Below are 27,193 nucleotides of genomic sequence, written 5' to 3' on the forward strand. Positions count from 1 at the left end.
ATGACTTAACAAATATCTGAACCGTCGCTGAAACATGTGCCTCAGAAAGTTATATCGGTTTTGTGAGTCGTCATTATATTCGCATTTCATCAAAATTTCCATGGACTGATTTCCTCTCCGTTTCTTAGCGTAAACAATAATATTATTCTGACAACAAAACTGCTTCTGAATTGCCTCTCAAGTTTACCTATATATGCACGATATCCGCCGGTAATACATTACATATGATGTCTAATTTCAAGATAAATTTGTCTTTTTAGCATATATTTTAAGGTTTCAGTTGGCCACTGAAATGAATGCCCAGGAACTGCACAAATATGCCACTGATAACTTACACCTGGTTATGGCATCGGGCCACAAGCTATTACAAGCTCTCACGTTAACTTCTCACAGCTCACCGTGTAAAATGAATAAAACACCCATTTGAATGTTTTATCTTAAGAACCCTGATGATCAATCAGCGTTTGTTGTCGAAATTACAACATTCTTTCGCATTTGATTTTCTACTATGAGTTTCGTTCACGTTGAGTCCAAACGACGATGTTATATGTTTTGATTACAGTTGAAAATTGCCACATAACCCTAAACTACCGGAGCCCTGATTCTTTTAATTAAAAAATTTACCGTTGTCATTATCGGTCCAATTTCGAAATTGGCAAATTAAAAAAGTCATTGTTTTTATGTTTTTTCTTGCATAGCTCTTCCCAATAATTGTGTATGATTGTGGTTCAGACCTCGGTCAATTTACAACCGCAAGTCCGGCTGTAAAATTGTGCGAGAAACGAGAAACAGTTATCGGGGCGCTGGTTCAAACGAATTTCGAAGGCAAGTCACACGACGCTCCGAGTATAAACGCGTATATTGAACGCGTTTATACTCGGAGCGTCAACGATTTAAAAGCTCTTCTTTTAATTACGATTCAAATATATTCGGTAAATTTCAGTTTAAGAAACTCGTGATTGACTGGTCTAGAGCCCATTCTTCATTTAAAGGTGAAACATGATGAGGCCGATAAATATTTTGCTCAGCAGGTGCTGAATTTAATTTCTCATTAAAGTTAATGCAAACCAATAGTTACGCCTCAAATAAGTTCTCAAAAATTTTCCGTCAAAATTGATATAAAATGCATTGCTGAAATTGTCTCCAGAACTTCAGTTTATAAATATATGTGCCCCATAAATGAATTCGGGATTAATATAAATCGTAGACTGGAGCAACGTGAGTTCAAAGATGCCAAGGCTACGAATTTTTGCCGACTGTAATGACCTTTTGTTCAGGTAATACTAATGATATATTATCAGTATTGAATACAATAAAAATACGTGAATAGATAAAGTCAACCCTAACAATTTTGCAGCTTGGATAGATGAACCACCACGTGCTTGTGAACCTCTACTCGTTTGCTGCAGTTCTCGGGTACTGAGGACCAAAACACACAATTGTCTAATTTATTTTTAAATCAAGCTGATATGGTCAAGTGTTCTAGAGGATATCCCGATGAGTTCTAAATAATATTTATATCGAGTATATAATTTCCATAGGTTCTTTAAAAGATACCCGTTAGGTATGAACTGGCCTGATTAAAAAATTGTAAAAAATGAAGAAAACTGCCTGGAAAATTGTTGATTAAGCGTAAAACATAAGTTCTTCAACTATATCTGAGACGCAAAATCTCGCACTGACAGTTCATGGGCCAGACCAGCTCGATGCCCTGCACGAAATGGTTCGCTTCCGAAATGCACTGCCCGGAAAGGGTCTTGTCTAAAAATGATTCCCTCAAGTTTGCACGGTATACTGGCAGATGAAGTTGTAGTCTGTGCTGCAAGGACAGTCCGCGAGCTCGTAGCTTGAGCCACGAAGCCTGGCACACGACTCGTTGTCGCCGTTGATTTCTATGGCGTCCCTATAATTGACGCGGTCACCCCAGTACCACTTGTCATTCGTCTTGGTCAGGTCCACGTACCAGTTTTCTACGTGAGCCTTGTCTGTAAATAAGACATTATTCATCTTCATTCGAACAGAAATATTTTCAAACTTCTTGCAGAAAATGGTTAACTTCTAAAAAACAATTCCGGTTGGAAGACAATTTTCATTTGGATTTGAATTATACATGATTTAGTTTGGCCGGCTACAATACCCAACATTTCCTGTAATTCGGTGCAGGCAACCCTCCTAATTTCTTCATCTCTAAGTTTGAATATTAACCTCCTAATTTCTTCGCCTGTAATTTTGAATATTAAAGCTCGATCCAGCTTCCAGCACCGTTCATAGCCAGCCCACAAGCCAGATATTCTTCACCACTGCCAAGGACGCCACATTTTCACTATTGATCGTCCGCTTTATCTGCCCTATGGATTGAGACTTCGAGCGTGTGTCTCGTCTGTGATGGCAGCCTTGAGGTGCGGGACGATCTGAAGGCGATAACAACAGCTCGTCTTCTAAAGGGTGGATAGCTAGAGGTCAGCATAGCCCAGGTCCACAGTGCGATTCATATACCTTCCCGAGCGTAACGCAGCCGAGCATCTTCACGGCTTTTGACACAAAGCGCCCACCACAACAGCGCCGTTCAGTCACAGGCCGGAGCGCATACAGGCCGGAGCACAACTGGCCGGGGCGCAACAGGCCCTACCGCAAAAGCTACTCCTAACGTAACCTAACCAAACCTAACCTAACCTGCGCCGCCTGTTGCGGTAGGGCCTGTTGCGCTGCGACGCTGTGGAGCAGTGGCTGTGTTGTGCAAAGCGGATTTATTGTTAGTCGGAGTTACCAACAGCTCATTGGTCTGAGGCTATGTGCAGATATTGCATGCTGATGGTTGGCGTTTGACCCAGGGCCTGTTTACGAGTCAATTTTGTTACCCACGGCTGCGCTCCCCTTCTAACGGAGGACGGGTCTCGGCGAGACCTCAGGAGAGGACCGGATGCTGCAGGTTGGCTGTCCCTACACTGAAGCTCAGGGGTATGAGGCAACTTGAAGCTCCGGCCAGTTTCCATTATGAACAACTGTCTCAGTTTCACTGCTACTCTCACTCAAAAATCAAACCTTCCTTGTCTTCCAGTTGAATTCATTAGTTAACCATTTTATTATAGCCCCTTTATTTTAAAATTACCATACATTTTTTAAGAGCACAGCTGCCAGGTTCGTAAATTTGAACGTTTGACGATATTCTGGACCCTAATATTTAGCTTATGCTAATTTCCTATCACATAAATTTGTAGCGGTTCATTCAAATCAGTTGGCCTTTATTTGATAGGATAGACCGCAAGGAACTTAGTGCATCAGTTTCTCTGTGCTACCTGGCTGGCTTGCACTGGTCAGGCGAAGCTCCTGATCCCGATTCAGAGGATTTCCACCGGGCAGCAGCTCGGGCCACTTCACTTTTTTCAAGTTTTATTGTGTTCACCTAACACAATCCCAATTTAATGAATTCAGTATCTTTGAAATATTTTCGTTACGTTGTTACTTATGTGAAGCTTAAACTTTCCACCCACTGAAAAGGGAGGTCGCGCTAAAGTTTTGGTACACTTTTGTTATAAAAAATAATAGTTATATTTTTCTTCGATCAGCATTTGCGATTTTTTCAATAAATTGCCCAAAAATTTATAAAATATTCAGCCTATTGCAGACATATTGTGGAAATGCCTACTTCGGCCTCGAGAGTTCCTGTCACACAATATAATTAATTCTCTCGTCAAGATACCTTATTTTTATGACTCCCTAATTTATACTATGCACATGGAACTAATTTCCCACATTTTGGTCTTGGTGAATATCGATGAAAGAATGCCACAGATGTCTATAGGGGAGTGGACAATATGAACAAATGTGATAGAGGGAGAATATGAAAACGAATGCGATAAATACGCTTGCCGCTCTACACTCACTTTTCTTTATGTAGTCCACCAAGCTGTTCAGTTCTCCACCAGAAGACGGGAAGGCCAGTGAGCTCGTTGCAGGACACTTGGTTTTGGCCGTGGCTTGGTCGGCCGTCTCCGATGAGAAGAAGTAGCAAATCCCTCCCAGCCTGACGAAGTTGTCTGCGCACTCTGTAAAATGAATAAAATATTATAAAAGAAAATGAAATTTACGTAATGATATATATGAAATAAATAGCACAAACTAAATACTCGTTTATTTTGATTTTTTACACTGTTCTCCAGCCCCACTTTTCAGCATATGAAAATGCCTCGAGAGCATCGTCACCTTTCTTGACGTAGGTGGTGGCCGTATTTCGGCTAGTGAGCCTGGTTTGTACGCCGAAATGAAGACTGAAATAACACGTGACGTTGGTCGAAACTTCTTCTGAGGCTACGGCTTGGCAGGCTGGGTTCACGTAGCAATCAATGATGCATTTGCCTGCAAAATTCAGTCAAATTCTTCTGTACATAAAATATCAATAAAAAATGTTACAATGATTATGACTAGAACGTTGTAAAAAGATTTTCTTAAGAGAACTAGCAAATGGTCAATCTCTATTCCCTTTTGATACTCACATGGCTTCGTGACTACAGTTTTCGAAGTGACATCTGTATCCATCATCATGGAATTGTCGTGTATTTCAAGTTTCCTTTCCACAGCGCAGACGCTGTAGACCAGCACCAGCAAGTACGCGAGTCTCATTGCGGTGGGGCGGCGCACCCACGAAAAGGTGCAGGGGTTGACTTTAAATGAAATATCTAGTGATATTTCATAGTTATACGAGACTTGGGAGTGTGAAGCAATTAATTTAAAAGTTGTGAAATGTCCTGAAATGGAATGCACAGTGGAATTTTAGATTCATGCACGAGGGTTCTATGGCAAAAAGTTCTAAGTCTTTCTTTCAATTTCTCAAGGACTTCTCGAAGCTAAGCTGTTGACTGCTTAGTGTTATTTTACGATTATTGATTGGTTTTGCAAGGATAAACTAGGGAGTTCTTGAATGTAGGGAGTTTGTAGGCTACAGCTGACTTCCCGCCCTATTAAAATCAAATTATTTAATCATTGCCACAGATTATTATAAAGACTTAATTGTTCTCCTTCTTGTTCTCATAATTGAACACATCGATGAATTCCCGGATAACAACATCATTAAATTTATTTATTTAAATTATCCACAAAATTAACCAGCTCTTCCATACATTTTGTTCCTGCTAAACTAACATTTCTATCAATATTCAGCAAGAGAAAGAAACTAATTTGATTAGGATAAAAATTGATCTCAGTTCGATGAATCGATTATCATTCGTTTACTTGTCGATTAATCTAATCTGAAATTAATATCTCGAAATTAATTTTAGTTTTTATTTTTGAAAACATTCTGAATAGTTTTCCGCATTTTGTAAAAAAGGTTTTTAGTCGAGGCAATTAAGCATTTTTAGCTCAAAATAGTTGTAGTCAGTCCGAGCTAGCGAATATTTTTGCAATTTAATTAATTGTAAGTCAAAGCAAATGAATATTTTTACCAGTCTGAAGATAATTATTCGAAGCAAGTGATTTATTTTCCAATTCAAATAATTATCGGTTGAAGCGACCGGACATTTTTTCAATTAAAATAATTATCAATCGAAACAAGGGAACACAATCAACACCGTTGAGTGCACCTAAGCCGAGGCTGCGATGCATTCCAATGCTTTAAGTCATTTTTCGTACAAAATCAATAATCGCAAAATATAAACTTACCCTAACGTTGAAAAATTTTCTCTTTACATTTACCTAGGTTTATTAAAATTTACGATTTGGTTAATAATTAGGATTTATAACGAAGCTGGAGCTCGAAAAAATCACACTACCCTGCTCGACTGACGCTAGTGCAGTGAAAACCTTATTCTTTTCTCGCCGTCAACGAACAAGTATCGGTGTAACTACCTACCAAATTATCGCTGCATACTTTATTGAACAATCAATACTTTGGTCCAGTATTTTCCAGTAGCATTAAACCATGTCTTGACTACCGCCTGACTAGTGAAAACCGTTGACGTTTTGAAGTAGTGTAGTGGAGCGCGCGTGCAATAAAAATAATAAATTCATGAGGCCAGAGATTAACTTGGAGCGCCTGCTTAATCGGTGAATGAATATTTTATTATTGATACAGTGAGTGAAGAGTTTTGAACGACGTCGAAGGTTCGTTGGTTGAGATGGTGACGCGAAAAGTATACACGCTGTATATTACATAAACACACTGTGTGATATGTAAAAAAGAATAGAATGAACATTGTTTTTTATGGCACACATGCGTACGAGTATTGATCCACGTGCACATAAGCTGTACATGTACACACGCCTATATATGTGTACAATTAACGACCAGGGAATGCATCACAATTTCCAAGGAGTCGGACAATTCTTTAGAAGACGTTGTTAGATAAAAAGGCAGGTTTATCAAGTAAAAATAAATATTCTCTGGTCATTAATTAAAAACATAAATAAACAAGAAAATTCTACCATCAAATACTAATACACCTATATGTATTATATGTAATATGCGAACACAAGCTTGAAATCTATTTTTCTGAGCAAATGATGCATATATGTACATCAATAATTATCCTGAATTTAAAAAATAACCTTAAATTATAAATAAAATTTTGGCTCATGTACACATTAACTTTTGATAAAATGCACATTGAATTTTAGTCTTATCATTGAGTAAATCGGAACTATAAGCATTCGTCGAGTTGAAGATTACAAACGGGATCGTCTATATTGAAATATTTCTATTCTGTGAAAACCAAGCAATTCAAGAAACAACTCATACTTTCGTTTGGCGTGTTGTGTTCTAATCTTAAAAGTTGTCAAACTTTAAACATTCCAGCTTAATCAGCAGCTATGAACAAAAGTTCAAGATTAAAAACTTATTTTATTCGAGAATATGCTACAGTTTTATGCCTCGCGTGCAGGACGCATTTAAAACTTCGTTAGATTGGAACATGCAGCGTGCCGTCATCGACCAGGAACACAATTTCTTTACCCCTTCGCCAGCCTCGGGACATAAAACAATGAATTTTATTTTCGAAGTACATTTTATGAAACCATTGAGTTTATGATATCGACGTAAATCTACTAAAACAGCGTGCAAAAAAATGTATTTCGTGGTTATATTCTATCTGTACAGGGCAATTATGAACCGAAACAACTTGACCCAACTGCCACAACTTCATTAGTAGTAAAATCTCGCTAAATTCAGAAATAGTGATTTTTCATTATCATTTAAAAGTTGAAAAATTCTGAGCTTTAATTTGTTCCACTTCACGCATCATAATAACTCTACCAAAAAATGGAAGCTAAGCAAATGCCATGAAATTTCTTGATCTCTTCGCCAGAAATATTTATTTACACACAAATATTTATTTGATTTTCGAAGTTTGAACGATTACGAGAATATCTCTACTACTACTCTGCCCAGTTATATGCCCTGAGAATTTAAATTTTGAGAGAAATGATTCCCAAATCCAAGTTAAACAATTAAAATATAAAAACATCAAAAGAAGATGAAGGGTAATATACATTAATTGATATATATATATATATATTTATTTATAAACGAGTGGATTGTCGGCAAGTCAGAATTATTCTCAATGCTATTGTATTCGACATACTAGTGTGTTCTCAATACTAGTATATTCTCAATACTATTAAATTATCAATACTAGTGAATTCTCAATACTATTATATTCTCAATGCTAGTCATTCTCAATACTAGTACATATATTATCAATACTATTATATTTTCAACACTAGTATATTCTCAATGCCATTATATTATCAATACTTAATATCCTCATGTCGTAGCCAGGTACCGGGTGTACAACACACAACTGATCGGTGACCTTGCAGAAAGATTTAAGCCGTTGCATTCACGGCTGATGTGTTCGAAATTAGTAATTCACGGCAGGGCTTCCGTAAAAATCACAGATCAAGTTGACTACCTTGTGCATTTTTTACAGCTAATTTAGTGAACCTAATTATATAGGAAGTTAGGTGAAAAATTAATCTTTTTAGCTGAATACACAATGACCACATTTTCACAGCTCGAACAAGCGAATCACCGCTCCAATTACGAAGAATTTATCAAAACTGCCCACCGATTATTGTAACGCACCTTCTGTTCCGAGGCTGCTGCACATGTGTAAAAATATTTATCTTCTTGAGCGTGGTCATCAATTACGCTCATTTGTACCTGGTATTACAAACACATATGTTATTCTAATGGCGGGTATTCTAATTACATGCTGTTAGAATGATGCATGCATGGTCATTTAATTTTTTTAGTGTGACTAGCAAAAAATGATCAGAATTTAGCTCAGAGTGTCAGCTAAGTCTTTTTAAATTAGTTATCCAGTCAATAACTATGGTTATTTAATTCGCATTTGGACCGAACTGTAAGGATTTATACACTTTTCAACGGCACAAATGCTTTATGAATTTCATTTGCGTCAGTTCAGTCGTTGTTTGATTTAGGTTTACAGTTAATTATTGTAGCATTCAACTCTTATGTTGATCAAACTCTAGATATTTCTTCAATTTAAAATGGTACCAATTTATGTTATGTTCGTAGGTGCCATTTCCGAATCGACTTTTCCGTCAATAAATTTCATGATTCAACAGTGAATATTAACCAACTTGAGAAAATCTTTCACGTGTTAAACGCGCAGTGGCTGTAGGAATTTCATACGTGGCAATTCAGCGATTTTAAAATTGGACTTGCTGGTTATAACTCTAAATAATAATTCAACGTAAAATATCACCAATCCCGGACAATACATCATTTTCTCCATTTTGTAAAGGCTGTAGTAATTCATTTGTGCAAGTTTAACGTTCCTAAATTGGGTCAACCGGTAATGCCTTCGTGATTCAACGCCTAATATGTCCTAACCAACGGAATTCACTCACTGCCAACTTCACTTCCCAACTGCGCTCTGGAAGTATGAAATTCAGTTTATTCGTTTCTGATTCAGGTTTCCAGCCGATAACTGTCGTACTTCAACTCGTATTGCCGCCAAACTGGAGGAATTCATCCATTTTTCAAAAGGAAAAATGTTGTGTGAATTTCATTCAGTTCAGTCGTTTCCAGATTAATTTTTCAGCAAGTAATGATGAAACTTGAGTGGCATTAGCACCAAACTCGTGTTATAGATGAGATATAACATGCCGCACTATAGCATGCCAAACTCGAGATATAACAGGTCGCTCGTCAGCATGTTAAACTCAAGTTATAACATGCCGCACTTCATCTATAATTCCATCGTGAAAAATTTAAAACACAAGGTGCAACTTTAAAATGATGATGGTGCAACAACGCCCTCACCGGAAGCAATTCGACTCAAAGCGTGTGCTAAGGTCACGCTTATAATGGAGATGCCATTCAAAGTCGATTTCCCAAGTGAATCCTAAGCATTCTTAACATGACGCCTGGAACGAGTTGCTCTCTGATCTGAAAAGAAAATTGCATGATTGTCAAAGAAGCCGGGAAAAGCATAGAATACTTTCAACATTACGGCTTACGGGTGCGCTTTGGCTTATGTCTATAGCCGCTGCTGTCAAGATTCCTGCCCGGCTGTGGTCAATAACACGAGTTCGTGCCGGTTAATCAAGACTCAAATGTGATAGATGACTGGCGTATTTTAGCACAGCAGATTCAAATTTAATTCGCTAATTTGGAATACATAATATTATTCGAAGAGGAATAATTCATTTCTGACAGAACCTAATTTCCTGGCTTATAATTTGGCATAGTTATAATTATAATATATATAGTTATAATTATAAAGTGGCTTATAATTTGGCATAGTGGGCAGGGTGGCCCAGTGGTTAAAGTTCCGAGTACCAAGATTGGCGCAGAGAGGCGCGGGTTCGATCCCAGCTCTGTGCGCCAGTTTCTGGTCAGAATCGGCAAGGAGGCCGGGCGGTTAAACACAGCAGAATTGAATCAGTGAGTTGTGTGTTCGAGATCACATCAAGCTGTGAATGTTCTGCAATGTTAAGAATCGGCGACAGGCCTATGGCCTAATAAACGCTGAAACCGCTATTATTATTATTATAGTTAAATACATGCAAACTGAGATCCGGCTCTTACCTGTCAATATTTTTCACTGCACTTGTAGCATCACTCGTCTTATTATTTTTGACTTTGTAATCCTTATATAAATTAATTTTTAATGTGATTCCCTTATCTTTTGAAATTGCACAGAATTTCAGGGTCCACCCAAATTCATTAAATTAATTTCTATGGCTGAAATGATTGGTAACGCAAGATGTTTGATCAGTCAAATGTGATGCAATTATTGAACGTTACTATTTTAGACTAAAGTACCCAGCATCATGGTTGAACTAGTAGAATAGTTCAACCATGAGTACCCAGTACCCTGTGTTAGCTCTGAGGCTGTTTCCTGGACTGAATTATATAATAATATACGTTTAAAAATTACTTATTAAAGACAACACTTCCAAAGAATCCAGTATCTCCAATCTTATAGATGTACAATGAATTTCTCATCTAATTTTCAAAAATTAAAAAATTAACTTTTCAATTTTTTTAATACATTTAAATTTTTTAATATATATAATTTTTTAAAACGTTTTTCTTAGCTTAGCTTCGCGTTTGTTTGTTTGTTTGTTTGTTTGTTTGTTTGTTGTTAACATTGACAACGAAAATTAGCCCACTTCTGATTGAGGTCGGGCTGTACGTTCACCATCAAATTTCCAAAATTCGTGTGTTGTGTGCTTTTCGCTTTAATCATAAATCTGCCCGAAACACGTTTTTTGGGGCGAGCCATTATTTATTTTCAACTTTTTAGTCCACAAGAAAAACGTGTTTTTTTACAGTATTTTTATGTATTTTATTTTAATGTTCTACACCACAACTACGTGCAAGTTTCATTGGCAAATTTTCAGTTGCTGCGTTTACAAGTCTTTAGCCGAATTTCAACATTATCATATACAACAATTCCTCATTTACAATATTCTCCTGACATGAACTACATTCAGTATATGAGCAGAAAATGTGCATATATGCGTAAATAGATCGCACTAGAGATCGCGGCAAGACACATGCAGTTATGTTCGAACGCCTCGATTCAAGAATAAATTAGTTGGTAATGCAATAATTTTTTAACGTAGCCGCAGGCTTTTAACGTAGTGTTCAGTAGCTAAGGATGAGATGCGAGTCATTACTTTTCCATTTCAAGTAAAAAATTTTGGTCCTAAATTATATTTGATTTAAAATTAAAAATAAATTAAATATAAATTGTCAACAGCTTAAATTGTACTCATTACATGACACTGATGTACAGGTCAGTGGTCGTTGCCGAGTGGCCTAGTAAGAACTCCAACAAGTGATTATATTAAAGGTCCCTGATTTATCTTAACATAGGAAATGAAGATTTAAAATCGGCTAAATAATGACGACTAAGTATTAGAAATAATTAAAGTTTCATGAAAACTGGCTATATAACAAGCTTTTACTTGCAATTAAAAGCTGTAAATTTTTCGTCTACTTAACGGTTCAAAATTGATGATCCGCCAGTTCATCGTGGTTCTCGGGACGGCCTCTTCAAATAAATAATGGAATTTTAACGCTAAAGCCTATATTTCTTAATGGCCGACACGACAATTTTATGTAAGCTTTGAGGAGCGCATTAGTGGATACTAATGCGACTGGCCGGGTGTCCAATATACAAATTATGGCCAATATTCCACAGGGAAATAAGTACAAATGCAATATACGAACGACATTTGACACATGCCCAAATTTGTGATGCAATTTACTTGAGATTTTGTTATCAGAATAATGGTGGACTATAGAAAACGACGTAAGTTTATCTTCTTATAACAAGTATTTGACGAAATTAGCAATGTTTATTTTAAGTGAAACCATATATTGTCATTATCCATGCTATTGAGCTGTGATGATAAAAAATAAATTAGCATATTATGAAAATAATAATTTTCTTCAGAAGCAAGGCCGCATAAAAAATGACGGATGGTATACTCCGATATAAATGTTGTCAAGCCTCCATTTCCGAGCTATCTTTTTCAAAAACAGGCAAGAACGTTGCATTCATGTAATATCTTATTGTTATATAAACATATATCCAGGCGAGTTTTACTCGAAGTTATAATCGTCTTCATTCTGTAAACGCAACCGGAAAATATATTCATTTGCGACTGTTCCTTGAACGTGGCGCTGGGACAGCCGACAGGGAACGTTTTGCAATGTAAAATGACCTGATTAAACGTTATTTTCTGTGAAAATTGCTGCGGTGCTCATATTCGTTAGTGCTACTTACCGAAAGTAAGCAGCATATATTTTGTACAAATGGAGATACAGTAGCTTATCATCATATATGAAAATACCTAATAAATACCAAGATAAAGAAGTTTAGAAATATCTATTTTATAATTACCGAGAGGAAGTAGTTCAGCAGCATCTGTTGTATACAAATTCTTGGTATGATTAAATTAACATGGTGAGATTCAAAGAAGGTAACGATTGCATTCTTTAATGAATTAATATTAAACTTCGATGAGAATTACATTAGTTATTAATTCAAGAAAATTTTTGTTCCACAATGATTTTGTTAACTATTCACCCATAGTGCAATTATTTATGACAAAAGTATTGTTGAATATTATTTTTGTCATAATATTTTCGCAAATTATGCATCTTTTTAGAGTTTTAATTCTCATAACAAGTATTTGCCGGAATTTGCATAATTCATTTTCAATGAATTTATATATCACAGTTTACCGTTCATATTGTCGAATCCATATAGAAATAAAAGATTAGTTGATTAAAAAATAGAAAAATATTCTTCGGCAGCGAGCGACCGCACAGAAAATGAAAACATATGCGTCACTTAAGAATAAACGATGTCATGACGCCATCTCTGAGCGATCACTTTCAAGAACAGGCAAGCAAATAGCATTTATGTAATATCTTACTGTTCTATGGATAAACACCTGCTCAAGTGAGTTTTATTTGGAGTGATGATCTCCATCATTCTGTAAACGCAACGTGATAATATTTCATTTACGACTGCTCCGTGAACGCGGCGCTGGGACAGGAAACATATTGCAACAGAAAATGAGATTTAACATTATTTTCTGTTAAAATTGCTGCTATGCTCGTATTTTTTAGTCATAATTTCCGAAACAAGCAGCATATATTTAGTACAAATCGATAGACAGTAGCTTATCATCATATTTTTAAATACATAATAAATACCGAGATAAAGAAGCTTAACTGCAGCTATTTTTTTACTTGCCGAGAGAAAGTAGTTTAGCAGCATCTATTGTATACTACTTCGTGGTATGATCAAATTAACAGGGTGAGGTTTAAACAAGCTGACAATTGTCTTCTATGATAGAATGATATCGGACTTCGACGAAATTTACATTAGTTACTTACCTAAGAAAATTTTTGCTGAATAACAATTATGAGAAGTAACCGCTTATAATGCAATTATTTTATACAAAAATAGTGTTTAGTATTATTTTTTTCCAAATTTCCTACCCATCAGACCTTTCAAAAGTTCGGACCTATCATAAGTTTCCGTTCTCATAACGTTTATCTGACGAAACTTGCAAAATGAATATCATGCAAATTTATATAGTCAATTTCTTTACGCGTTTCGCAATTGGGATGAAAAATACTTTAGTTAGTTATGAATATAAAAATTTACTTCTGGAGCGATCGGCCGCACAGAAAATAACATTGGATGCTTTATACTTGTATAAATGATGTCATGCCTCGCTCCTGCTCCGAGCAAATCTGCATGCTTCCCAAGTTTTAAGATTAAGTTTTATTTCAAGTGTCCCGAATTACCCGGTTCCCTGGAGTAATTCGGGCCGCTTCTCTTTTGCGTCAGGCATCCTTACGGATAGCATATGGATTTTTTTCGGAGGTGCCATACAATAGCCCTCGCAAATTTACAATACTACAAGTTTCATTACAATTTAGCCTCGCAATTTCGCAAATGAGTCCAAACTTGTTTATGAAAGGTTTCATGGTAAGTAGTTATTAAAAAAACACGCTAAAAATCGTCCCTAATTGCATCGATTGACGGTATGGCGTCACTGGCGTGTTGAGCTGTACTGCTGTACTGGCAGTAACTAGTGCCTGAACATACCTGTTGGCTGTTACCTTTCTTGAGGGCAATTTTTAGTGATATTTAAGCTAATTTGTCCAACTGTACATATATGTTTGCTTCAATTTCAGGCTGTGCTATGCCCAGCTGGAGCCTTGGAGGTTTTTATCACCTACCAGCTTTTAATTCAATAAAAAATATTCAGTGATGTGGTATGCAGGTATGGATCATGGTTGCAATGTAGTAATTTGCACTTGCAAGGTAAGTGGTTGCTAGAGAGTCAAATTTGTGGCAAAACGCTGCCCTCCCAAATTGTGTGTTGTATTTTATTGTTGGCAGGTTGAAAGGGGCCCCAAATTTGTGACCTATGGCTGCGCACCCAAAGGCGGTGCCTCCGGAAGTCGGAATGCCCGTATTACTAGCCAGAGTCAGGATTACTAAAATTTAAGTAATCTCGGAATATAGATAAATTTTACCTTGGAGTATTTTCACGTTCCAAAGCGTATCAATGAGAAGCTTTTATAATAAAAAATAACATTTTTAAAATTTCCACTAGGCGTAACTATATTACGAACTGAAGAATTTCCAACCCCTCATATATTCAACAGTTGAAGCGAATTTCGATAATTTTTTTGAGAATAAGATCTAAGGTAGCAGCGACGATAGAATTAAAAATTAATTTTCAGTTACGTGCTTGAGATTTTGAAACTTTCTATTTGTACAGTGTGGACGATAAGTAACGGCCACCAATTTGTCGTGGGTTATGCGCAGAAGGCAACAGTTGTGGGTGAAATTTTAACTTCAATACATTATCGCAATTTATGTAGGAAACGTCGGGAAACATAAGTTTCATGAGACATTCGTAAAATATTATGACGCATGTTTTCAACGAATCGAAGGCGAATTATAACAGTGGTAGGTACAGACCGCAAGAATCATTTTTATTTCAACAACCCAATTACTATGTTTATGGAATTAGAAGGACACTATGATTCATTTATTACATCTTTTATAGACCCAATAATGTTTAATTGCACATCACTAAATCAGTACTTGAGCCAGCAGATCTTGACTAATTTCGAATTGTAGTTCCAGCGATTTAGACCAGTTACGGTTGCGTCGGGTGTCAGACAATCACAAATCACGTTTGCCATTATGATATTATGATTAAGAAGGATGGGATTGCAATCATTTTTGTGGTAATTAGATTACTATTGAGAATGTTTGAGATGTTAAAATAGCTATCAAAATGACAGTTCGCAGTGTTAATCTACGTTTTACACGCATTTCCTGAGATCTCATTTGCAATGAGCTCAGTACACAAGTAGTTATGAATTTAATAAGGAGTTTATGTATTTATAGTTCCTCAGTATTAAACATTCTTTTTCTTCTTTGCTGTAACAATCATCAACAAGCTGGTGAATCTACTACAGGAAAGTTATTAATGAATATATATCACTTGTTTGCTTAAATCGCAAATTAACTAAGAATTTAAAAGCAAAGAAAAGTCCACAAAAATTCATATCTTTATAGAAAACGTTTCGGAAACCAGCTCCATCGTCAGTTCGTAGAATCTAGAATCACAAATCAGAAGTCACAAATTAATACATTGAAAGCACAGAACGAAATTAAAAACCTAAATTTACAAGTAATAGACCTGTCTCTTATACACATCTAGATGTGTATAAGAGACAGGTCTATTACTTGTAAATTTAGGTTTTTAATTTTGTTCTGTGCTTTCAATGTATTAATTTGTGACTTCTGATTTGTGATTCTAGATTCTACGAACTGACGATGGAGCTGGTCTCCGAAACGTTTTCTATAAAGATATGAATTTTTGTGGACTTTTCTTTGCTTTTAAATTCTTAGGAAAGTTATTATTGCAACTTGAATTTATCCATCACATTTATCCATCGGACAGAATGCGTCCGACTATGGCGCTGAGACTGAGTCCTCAGGAAGATGGTTCCATTCAGATATGGTTCCGAGGGAAAAATGTCATCTGGCGGTATTGAGTTCTGCTGAAAGGGACGACATGCAGTTGAAGATGAAACTTCCTGGTATTCTGAATGGAGCAGTTGATGGTGGGGAGGTGATTGGTGTTAACGTTGGATAGGTTATTATGAATTTTTTAAAACATGGCTAGCCTAGCATGCCTTTATCTTTCTCAAATGATGGCCATCAAAAGTCGTGGACCAAGTTATCCTCACTGGAAGTTAGGCGGAAACTATGAGTGACCCACCACGCTGCTCTGCGTTGAAGTCTTGCGAGGAAATAATGCTTTATAGGCGGCTGCCTCGATGGATTTGAAGGTGATCCTAACGGTGCGTCTGGTGAAGCCCGTGGTAGGGTTTGCCTTGTTAGTGATGTTAGAAATATGGGGCTCCTACTTTAGATCCGTGGTAGGTGTAACCTCAAGGTACTTCACCTGTGTATTTTCATCAGTCTACAACTATGAAGCAGGTACCCACGCTTTTGGGTCGTCCTATGACGAGTCAGATGGACCATGAACCTTTTTTGAGTGTGGAAGGACATCTTCCATCGCTGTTCCTAAGCTGCAAGGGCTTCCACGTCAGCCTGCATGAGATCTTGGTCTTCGGCGGTTTTGACTGTCTTGTGGCATTCTGTGTCGTCGGCGAAGTAACTTGGATTCTTCGTAGAGATTCTATCTTCCAGTTTCTGTCTTTTCGTCTGAGCTTCAGAGTCTGGTAGTCAATCCTCAGGTGATTTTTTCTGTGCCCAATCTGTTTGTGTGGTATGAATTGTTCTAAAAGATCAAGGAGGCCCGTCTTGAGAGGCCCAAGGAGGCTCAAGGGTCCAAATGACCTCTGTATAGGGAAATGCTGAGTGTCAGGAAAGAACATTTGTTGCTGTGCCCCTGTGCAGCACTCTGCAGGCCGGCCCAGTCAGCTTTACCATAACAGGGTACCCGTCTGGCAAACTGGGTCTTGCGGGCAACTTTTAACTTGGAGCTCGGAGTATTTAATGTCACTGTCGGAAAGGTAAGGCACTATCTTAAACTTGATGGGTTGGTTCATTACCATCAGATTAGGAGTATTGTCGCCTCTGTTAGATTTTTCGACGATTGGGTCCATATACCGAGGTTAGCGACGTCATCTTCGAGACCATCGGTTAAAACGTCCAGGTGATTCTTGCACAGCCGTGTCGTAAGTGTGAAAGTGTTATGTGTGAGAATGCGGAAACTGTGATTTGAGCGATATACAACAGATTTCTATCAAAATTCCTTTGAAAGAAAGCTATCAACTTTACGTCGCTATGTCATGTTTGTAACACCCGTGAATCTGGTTAATTTAACAGGAAGCCATCAAAGTGGACGCTTCGCCGATAGGTCAATCTTAGGTTTCTTTATCCTTTACTCGTCGCTCCTTAAGTGTGATCAAAGGCATATCAAGATGACCCTAGCGAACTGCCATGCCGCTTGGGTGCTCTCTTGGTTTAAGGACTGCGCCGTGCGCTCTCCTCGTTGTGCGAGATTTCTCTCACACACGCTGGAATAATGTGACTGCTTTCTCTGCCGGTGTGTTCACCGGTTGCAGTTAAACCACCGGTACTGCAATCTAGATCTTTTACTTAGTAACTGTTTCCTTAGCGGAGGATTTTTTACGCGGAGGTATCCACTTTTTTTACGTGGAGGTATTTATCAGCGGAAGTATTCACTGATTTCACTGTTCTCCCATTTAATGTCAGTTTTCCTCATTTTTATATTTGCCTTAACCATCCCTGACGTGCTGATCGAGGTGCGGAAAAGGCGTCCTTTTCTCTAACACTCCCCACTCTCAGTCCCAACAAGGGAAATTATAATACCCCCCGATGACGACGGTGGAGTTGGTTGAGCCGTAAAATTTTGATGACTCTAACATATCATCTAAGTTTTCCAAGTTATAGGCCGAGGGGGGGGGCAGTAGCCCATCAACAGCAAGCTTTTCCCGCCGCCCACTTCGACATTGATCAACACGATCTCGGAGCTAGGCCTGGCAGGGTTTGTTTCTTCAGTGTTGATGAGATTGTCCCCCACAGCTATAAGGACAACGCCGCCGTTTTTATTTCTGTCTTTTCTGTATAGACCTTGTAGGAAGGAGGAAAGATCTCACTGGATGCAATAACCGGTGACGTCCTAATCTCCCTATACCGAGAACAATGTCTGAATGTAGGCTCGCGAGCAAGTTGCTAATCTCAACCACCTTACCAACGGCTGATTGGAAGTTCGCTCTCAGGAGGTGCAATTGAGGGTTAAGATTTTTATTTTGCTGAAGTGGTCGAGTTGGGAAAAGCAATGGAAAGGGCGGAAAGAAGCATCTGGGTGGAAAGTAAAACCAGAGAGGTTGGCGCACAGTGAAGCTCGAAGGCCACCGTAATGTAGATAGGTGCTCTACATAGTTCACAATACCAGGTAACATCAGTGTCCCGATGCGGTGACTGGTTGCGTGACACCTGCAGCTCCCGCAGGTCTCGAAATTAACTCCACGGTCGTCTCAGCCCAACGCTATCTCACATATACCACATAGGTAAATTGAATATTCATCAGGCAACGCTGATTCCAGAGATGAGCCGGTGGTGGAGGAAGTCATGTGCCTGAGACTTGACGGTGCTGTATGACAGTGAAGCGAAAGCCGGTGCACACGCAAGGATAGAATATCACTCTAGTCTAAATCAGAAGGCCACCACAGTTCACCGTCGCTTCAATGTTGCTTCAATCAAGTTAAAGGTTCACAAAGCTAAGTCAGAAATAAAAACTTTGAGGAGTGAAATACGTTTTTCGCTGAACTTTCTGGGGAGAAGCTTATAAAAAAATTTATTCTGGAATATGTAAAACTTGCAAAACTTGTAAGGCGTTTATTCAGCATTACCTATCGGTGAAATTGATTACCACTGGTAGTTGCTCGTAAATCGGAGGCATCCAGTGACGTCCGCATGACGTATGAGGCTTGGGACGGTACACTATGTATTATCAATCCGTAAATTACACCCCCGGCACCTCCAAAAGCAAATAAAATACATCATTTCAGCTTTGCCCCTCACAATCATTTCACTTTGACGAGCTCAACCAGTCAGGAAAATTCAAATTGAAATTTAATGCACTTGGAAACAATTAAACGATTGGAAACAATTAAACGATTGAATTTTGCACTTTAATACACATTTAATCGCCGAACAGTCAATCTTAGAGCAATCAAATCTATTCTAACAGTTAAAATATAAAATGTTTGATATTCTAAAATCTAACAATCAAGCAAAAATGTATCTAACAGTCGATCAAATTTATTGATCTGTTGTGATATTCTTCTATGTGTTTGTGTGTGCTTGTTGTTTTCAACATAAATATTTAGGGTTAATCCAGACCGTATCCACAATACCTGCGAACACACTCTCCTACCTTAGGCACTGAAAAACGGGGAGAGTGACTTCGATAATTTAACGTTGAATTCCAGTTGGGTTTCCGCAAATTTCATTTTAAATAACCAAACTATGCTCCGTACATCAATCAGTAAGTTAAATATGAGTGTTATGCTATACGTGGTAAGAACGCGACTTTTCTTAATTTGCCTACATTAGTATGAAATTATTCACCGGATTCGTACTGAACGGTCAAAGGATGACCGATTGCGGTATTTGGAGGGTCTGAATTACAAAATTTTCTATCCTGGGAAAACGAGTTCAGAAGAATCTCGGACAAAGATCGAACAAATAACAATATACTGTTAGCTTTAACTGTGCAGCAGTAAAATAGACCAATTAAACGCGCGTAGAGTCCACCCGTATGAAATTCATGACGCTTCAATTTTCTTAAGTTATCACATCAATTATTTTCTTGGATGATCATATTTAAACATACTGGAAACCTAGGTTACGGAACGCTTCCATCAATGCACAGTTCTGCCATGCATCGCACGTTGCTTTGACCTCAGGGTAAACTAACTATAACAAGACCGCATCAGTAGCTAGGATTTGACCAGTGGTCGGGAGTGCGTGTAGTAATTATAGTGGGAAGCTTATCGAGCGCATCGACATCATTAATTCGGGCCATGTGATCCATGACATTAGCGCGAGTTCAACTGTGAATTCGATAACATCAATCGGTACAATTGTAAGCACGGGGGTTTAGCCAGATCTCTCGTACGCGCCAGTGCTCTCTGAAGAGAAATTGATATTCTGCATTATATACGGCTGGGGCTCCGGCATTTATGCTGCCCGGGCTGCCGTGTACTTATGTTTGCAAGAGTTTTTCTGTACAGATCGATGATAGAAACTCGACTTATACAAGCACTCCTCAGAGTGAAGTGTAATTGCTTTCTGACTTGGTCTTGTTGAGAGATGAATCGGCTCATAAAAAGTGAAGTTAGTTCCTGGAAAAAAATTGAATAGTCAAGTGAATATCGAGAAGTTTTATGTGAATAATTTGATTTTTAAATATTTTAGTAGAAACATAGAAGAAATAGATGAAATGAACAAAAAATTTTTATATTCAATCGATGTGAATTTGAGTAAGATTATATATGCTTGATATAAATAACTAATAATATTGTAATTGAAGATTACTATCCAAACAAACGTGTTAGCCTGGCATTACCCTGACTTGATAGCTCTTGCTTGCAATTTCGGAAAGCCAATCCAGGCATTCCCGTAATCGTTAATTCCGTTAAAAATGAAAAGTTTATGTATTCTTATTATATGAAGACCTTTTCAAACCCACATTTTATAGTTGGTAGTTTTTTCAAAAAAATGGAAAAACTGTTTGTGTCCTCTAAAATAAACTTGAATTTACTAATTACAAAATCAAATTTAAATTTTTGAACGAATCCTTTGCTCCCAGTTATGCACTGAATTGATAGGCTCGCACCAAGATTTAAAGTAAACTGTCCCGGAAGTTACCTTGGATATTAGCATAAGAGCCCCTCTGTATTTGTGGAGCCAAACTTAAAAATTACAACCGACACACAAACTTTGAGAAATATACATTAAAGTGCATATATACTAAGATTAAATGCTTCGTCAACTTAAATATTTTTACACTGAGCCACTGTTTTGTGCCTGAAAAGGATCTTAATAATGTTTTACATCAAGCCGCTAGTATTTTGCTAGCGAGCTCCGTTTGACGAGACAGTAGCTAGGCAAGAGCAAAATTTAAATGAGACCATTTTTTTATACTGACGCAGTATGAAGAGCCAAGGCTGTATGGGCGTTGGACGGCCTTGCTCAGATCGTGCTGCAGAATACATTGCTCTCTTTCCTTCACTTCTGTCATGTCGTGAATGAATGAAGACTGCAAATCTTTGCAAAAAATCAACCTCTAATTGAACAATAGCACCAAACACTCTATATTATTTAAATGAAGGGCGAAGCTTGAAGCTTTCAGATACTCCGGTCATGTTATATGAAAAATACCCTGAACAAAGAATTCTCGTTATTGCACTCCCAATCTAATTAGAATAACCCTTGTCTGGGAAGTGTATCAATTACGACGCCGAACGGTAGTAGCACGATGAGTTGTATTGCCATTGGATACAATTAACTTGTTCTGAAGCGGCGATGACACTCAAATAGCAGTGCGTCTCAAAACGCTGTCGGCGGTCATAACCACAAAACAGTCAGCGGCATGTGAGATCTCAAGTGGCACAGAAGTGGTAATATTTGTTGAATACTTTGCAATGGCCAATTTTACATCATTTGTTGCAAACGTTATTTAATTATATGTTCCTTCATTTGATTTTAATTCTAAATCTTTTCATCAAAACTCGACAACTTAAATATGATTACAAAAATAGAATAACGGTTCTTACTAGGCTTTAAAAACAATTTGGAAATTCATAGAACTTACAGGTATTGATGTAGCTTCGTTCGCTACCATATTTTGCCGAAAATGAGGTCCAATATCTATTGGTTAGGTTAATGTCATTTTAATTGTGATTAGGTCTTTATTAAATATATATTTGCATATACTGTATTTCTCAAATTATCATACATGCGTTGTCAACGTGATTCAAACAGCAACGGTGTCACTGTGGTCTATCAACCATAATTTTCGTTATTGAATCTTCCAGGGCAAAACACAACTCATGAATGCGAAGAAGCGTTAAAACAAACTTGAATCAATAGTAAGTATACGGTTTGGCGAAAATCACAATATGTCAAAACGGTATCAAGTTTACTTGAAGGTACAACATAGGTGATACTGCACCTCAACTGTCGTCTGGATAAGCATTACCATTAGCATTGAAAATCCAATCTGACATACGTGAAAAACGATCTGTACAATGGAGCTGTGGATTTGAGTTCGCCTGGCACAGAGCAAAGAATAATCCACGCGTCGTGTTGGCCCCACGAAGGATGAAAGTATAGACATATTTTATGATGGCATCAAGCATCATTTGCACAACTAGAATATGAAGACAGAGCACATGTTCAATCCTTATGACACAATAAGAGTATACCGAGGACAGAGCACATGCTCTATCCTAGTGATACGCTAAGAGTATAATATATATACTCATTAAACCGAAACACTATATTTTAAGGGTGATGCATGTCTGTCTATTGAACGCATCTCAGACACGGTAAATGCGTATAGAGAATTCCACAGTTTCCTGATACTGGCAGTTTTACTTGGTACACACATACATACAGGGCTACGCTCCTGACCTGTACAATAGTCAGTCCGACCTAACAGTACAATAAAAAATGCTGACCTCAAGCATCCTTGATAGAGCTGTGGTTGCCTGGGTATCTCCCACTCACTAATTAATGCATACGAGCCTCAATATTGGCAGCTTTAATAAATTTGCTTTGAATTCAAATAAATCAATAAACTTCAATTCCAGGTTGTGAAATATACCTATTTATTTATTATTTTGACTCTTCAATCTTCCGATTGTTTTCTCCATGATAAAATTTTAGGATTGGGATTTGGATGAAATAAATTTAAAATAAGTTTAATTCTTATTTTCTTAATAATTTTTAAGTTGCCCCTTAATTTTTAAGTTGTCTCTAAATAGTGAGTTAATGGGATAGTAGATTCAGCCTTTTGAAGGAAAAAAAGTTAAGTTTTGTTCGCTACAACAACTTCTTTCAGAAGTAGTTATAGTGCTAGCTTCACCTAGTGTTGGGTATAGTGCTTGCTCCATCTAGTGCTGATATAGTGCTAGCTTCACCTAGTGCTGGGTATATTGCTAGCTCCATCTAGTACTGGTATAGTGCTAGCTTCAATAGTGCTAGCTTCATCTAGTGTTGGGTATAGTGCTAGCTCCATCTGGTACTGGTATAGTGCTAGCTTCATCTAGTGTTGGGTATGGTGCAAGCTCCATCTAGTACTGGTATAGTGCTAGCTTCACCTAATTTCAGGTGTGGTGCATAAGCTCCATCTCGTACTCGGGGTTAAGTTTAATCTGTTCATATGCATGTTGATAAGGATACGGTAGATGACAGCGCTATTGAAATAAATTAATTCCCCTAAGATTTATTTCGCGTCGATCCCTTCGCATAGAGACAATAAATTCTGGCGAATAAATTCCATGAATAAATTCCATTATTTTATTCATCAAACACAGCAGTCATATTATACGCCTGCGGGAGTCTGGAATTCAGTGATACAATAATTTGATAAATTCGGATTATGTACTTCCGTGCAATAGTGTATTAAAATTCAACATGGATATTTTGGTCGTAACAAATGGCTTTCGAGATAACACTTCCCGCTGCAATCATTCTGTGCACTTACTACCACGTAACATGTACTGCAATGGATATTCTGTGCACTTACTAATACCACGTAACATGTACTGCAATGGATATTCTGTGTACTTACTACCACGCAACATGTACTGCAATGGATATTCTGTGCACTTACTACCACGCAACATGTACTGCAATGGATATTCTGTGCACTTACTACCATGTAACATGTACTGCAATGGATATTCTGTGTACTTACTACCATGTAACATGTACTGCGATGGTCTCGACAAAATTACCTAATCAGCAGATAATTAAAGATCGAGTAGAATGAAACTCTTTTCTTGAATGCTGATATCGAGTAAAAAATAATTCCAGCAAATCTTAAATTGAAGAATTGATGGGTTCAAAACTGCAAGACATTGTGGCTGAATTAAATTAATATAGAATACGTTGATGTACAGCGACATGCGTAGCGGCTGGTCGGACCGAGCCAAGGCTGGTAGCGAGCGCTGCTGCCGTTCCGCTCCAGTTGCTGCATGTGATGCTCTCGCTCCTGTAACATGCGCTCTACACTCACTAGTCCTCTGCCGCCAGCTGAATTATAGATGGCATAGCAACACTTGGCTGGTCCACTGCCACGGTATCGTGCTGGGATTTCCATTGAACGATACCTGACTCCTTGATTGCTTTTCGCATTTTTAAAATCTTCTTGAAGCCTCGACTTCAGGTCTCTGAAGCCACCGCGCTGTTTCTGCAGCCTTCATCTGTATCCTCACCTCAGAACAGCAACTCTTGAAGCATCGCCGCAGGACGTCTTTATAAACAAAAATAAATGCCAGTGGTACTCTCGACGGATCGTTTATAGAATGCTTTTGTAAGTCAATGGGGTCGAATATTTTATAGTGTGTCGCTAGAATGAGATTCAATCGCACAAGAAAATCAAATGTTGAACATTGATGACAATCTTCGTTGATCGAAGGCCCCAAATTTACATATTAATACATAACAATAAAAAAATAGATACCGAAGCCAGGAATCAAATGATGTGTTGTTTTCCCATCATGTTAGTGTTTAGAAAAACAGGCGTTATATAGTCCTGCTGCAGCTGTTGATATTATCGATGAAAATTTCGTGTGCTATAGAGATATGGATGCACTTGGTATTATTCAGTATCGATGACGGAAAATGTTAGCAGCTTCTGAAATTCACGGTAAATGAAAGTAACGGTGTTACTCATACATTGCTGACAGTGTGAGGTAGCTGCTGTTGGTGTGATGAGTACACTGATGTAGTGGTGCAGACACTAGTAATGCAATCAGACGCAGCAGTGCATAAAATGCCAACGAAGCACCACCACGTAATGGTGCATTTAATTATTGAGGCGTGAAGACATTTCTCAGTGACATCATTTTCAGTAATTATCAGGATCAGATTCTCTTTCTCGACTTCTCAGGTTATATCTTATGGTCACACACTTATTGAACAGTCATGAAGCTGATGATATTTTTGTAAATATCTAAATTGAACGAAAGCAAAATAATAAAATTATAAATAATCACTGCTAGAGTATAGCGGAACTGCTAAAACTGCTAGAGTGTAGCGGAACAAATTACAATAAAATGAAATTCTCCTGAGTATTAAACGATCATTATTTCAAATAGTTTGTTGTGGCAGAAGCTAAGATCCCTCCAGACATTACCAGACAGGCGTATTAACGCCGTCATATGAGCGGCCACTCACTGGCCGCCGCCTGCCGTGCGTGTGTCAGGCGGGTCAGGACGGCAGGCGTGGGAAGCTGACAGGCGAGCTCCCGGGACCCACGAGGTGCCCTGAACTGGTGTCGCCTGCCCCTGTACACAACAGGCGACGCCTGCCTGTTTAGCTCCTCCGTGCCTGTTTAGCTCTTCCGTGCCTGTTTAACTCCTCCCTGCCTGTTTAGCTCCTCCGTGCCTGTTTAGCTCCTCCGTGCCTGTTTAGCTCCTCCGTGCCTGTTTAGCTCTTCAGTGCACTCTGAATGTTAGTAATGTAATGGTCATCTCTCTAACCTCAACAACGTTATAAATCTTCAATGAAGTTAAGCTGAACCGAATGTATGGGCTCCTTATTAGGATGTAACATGCAATCTGCAGCCATGTCAGGCAAAATAATGAAACTATAGCACTCTTCGATGGATCTCACTTCAAGCCTTCTGACACATACTGGGATAATTGAATATCGAGAAAGTCTTTAATGACGTACAAACAATTGATGCGGGTGAAAAAAGCACTTCGAGTAGTATGATGTACGCATATAATGTAAATGTTTTTATAAATATTTGGATTTTAGAGCTTGACAAGTCAATAAGGTCTTATAACGAGACGATGAGTGGTTCTTGCTGTTTCAGTCCAAAATTTTGCATGAGATCGAACATGAATGGAAAATGACACAACACTCTCGTTAGCGCCTTTTAATAAAAGAAGACGATTAGTTTCAAGCATAAAACGCCAAAATTACTAATAGATATAAAGGCACGTAAGAGCAGCCTGTGTGAAGAGAGATGACGGTCATGAGAATACGGTGCCATATATACAAAGCGGTGCCACGTGATAAATCACAGTTATATCCGCATGGACACGGTCTCCGGTGAATGCTATCGTACTTGCTTACGGCGAGCGGTGTTGGGTTATGAGTTACCTGGCCTCAAGCATTGTGGCCATGATTGCTATCACGGACACCAGCAGGCAATAATCTGCCCCCTCAGTGGTGCAGGTCAGGGGTCAAACTTGCCTTTTTATTTATTGGAATTCATTTATCGGCACTTGTAGACTCGAGGATAACTCTTGTGTAGGCCTCGGCATGCGTGCCACCGATGTTCATCTGAACCCCTAACGCCAGAACTCGGCCTCTTCTGATCTCACGGTCAGTCGTCACGGTCAACACGGAGATGTATTTCGGTGCTGCACTTGTCTTGCTGCATCCGAAAGAACTATTACTTCCTATAAAAGTTGAGATTAATATCATAAGCCAAAAGCGGAATGTATTTTTGGTTTACATCAACTGCATATATTAACCTCTGAGCCGTAGGGTTGAGACGACAAGATAGTTCTTTTGATTAAATTTTACGTAGGCCTTCAATGTAGTGATTGTTAAGGCCCGCAGCAAGTGCTACTTCCTTCCTTAAATAGGAAGTAAATTGCACGACGTTTGTCAATAAATTCATTAAATTGCTCATGTTAAGGCTGAGAAATCACATAATGCACCATGGTAACAAAGTTTTATTCATTGCATAAAGGCCACATATTTTGATACTATGTAGTCGAGAATTCATACGAAGCAATACTTAAATGTGTGTATATGCTGTTGTTAACTCATAAATAAGAGCTGCGGCAATAGGTATCCTATAATATTACAAAAGTAGCATAATAAATTCAAAATAAGCTCTACACTGAAAGAAACTACCA

General features: G+C 38.1%; 1 protein-coding gene across 1 annotated transcript; it reads right to left on the reverse strand.

The window, feature by feature from the left end:
* Window positions 1–1,591: 1,591 nt before the first annotated feature.
* On the reverse strand, window positions 1,592–4,735 carry LOC108678910. Its single transcript, XM_018167407.1, has 4 exons — window positions 4,494–4,735; window positions 4,204–4,356; window positions 3,885–4,046; window positions 1,592–1,985 (listed from the first exon to the last, which is right to left on the reverse strand). Exons 1-4 carry the CDS (start codon window positions 4,618–4,620, stop codon window positions 1,777–1,779), a joined length of 651 nt encoding a protein of 216 aa, XP_018022896.1. The 5' UTR covers window positions 4,621–4,735; the 3' UTR covers window positions 1,592–1,776.
* Window positions 4,736–27,193: the final 22,458 nt, after the last annotated feature.

This window comes from Hyalella azteca, unplaced genomic scaffold (assembly GCF_000764305.2).
Source record: "Hyalella azteca isolate HAZT.00-mixed unplaced genomic scaffold, Hazt_2.0.2 contig7984, whole genome shotgun sequence".
Lineage (NCBI taxonomy): Eukaryota > Metazoa > Arthropoda > Malacostraca > Amphipoda > Hyalellidae > Hyalella > Hyalella azteca.

Coding starts and splice junctions, on each gene's coding strand:
- LOC108678910 (XM_018167407.1), bottom strand. CDS start 4,620: ATGAGACTCGCGTACTTGCTGGTGCTGGTCTACAGCGTCTGCGCTGTG. Junction 4,357..4,493: donor AACTGTAGTCACGAAGCCAT/GTGAGTATCAAA, acceptor TGAATTTTGCAG/GCAAATGCATCATTGATTGC. Junction 1,986..3,884: donor GGTGGACTACATAAAGAAAA/GTGAGTGTAGAG, acceptor TCTTATTTACAG/ACAAGGCTCACGTAGAAAAC.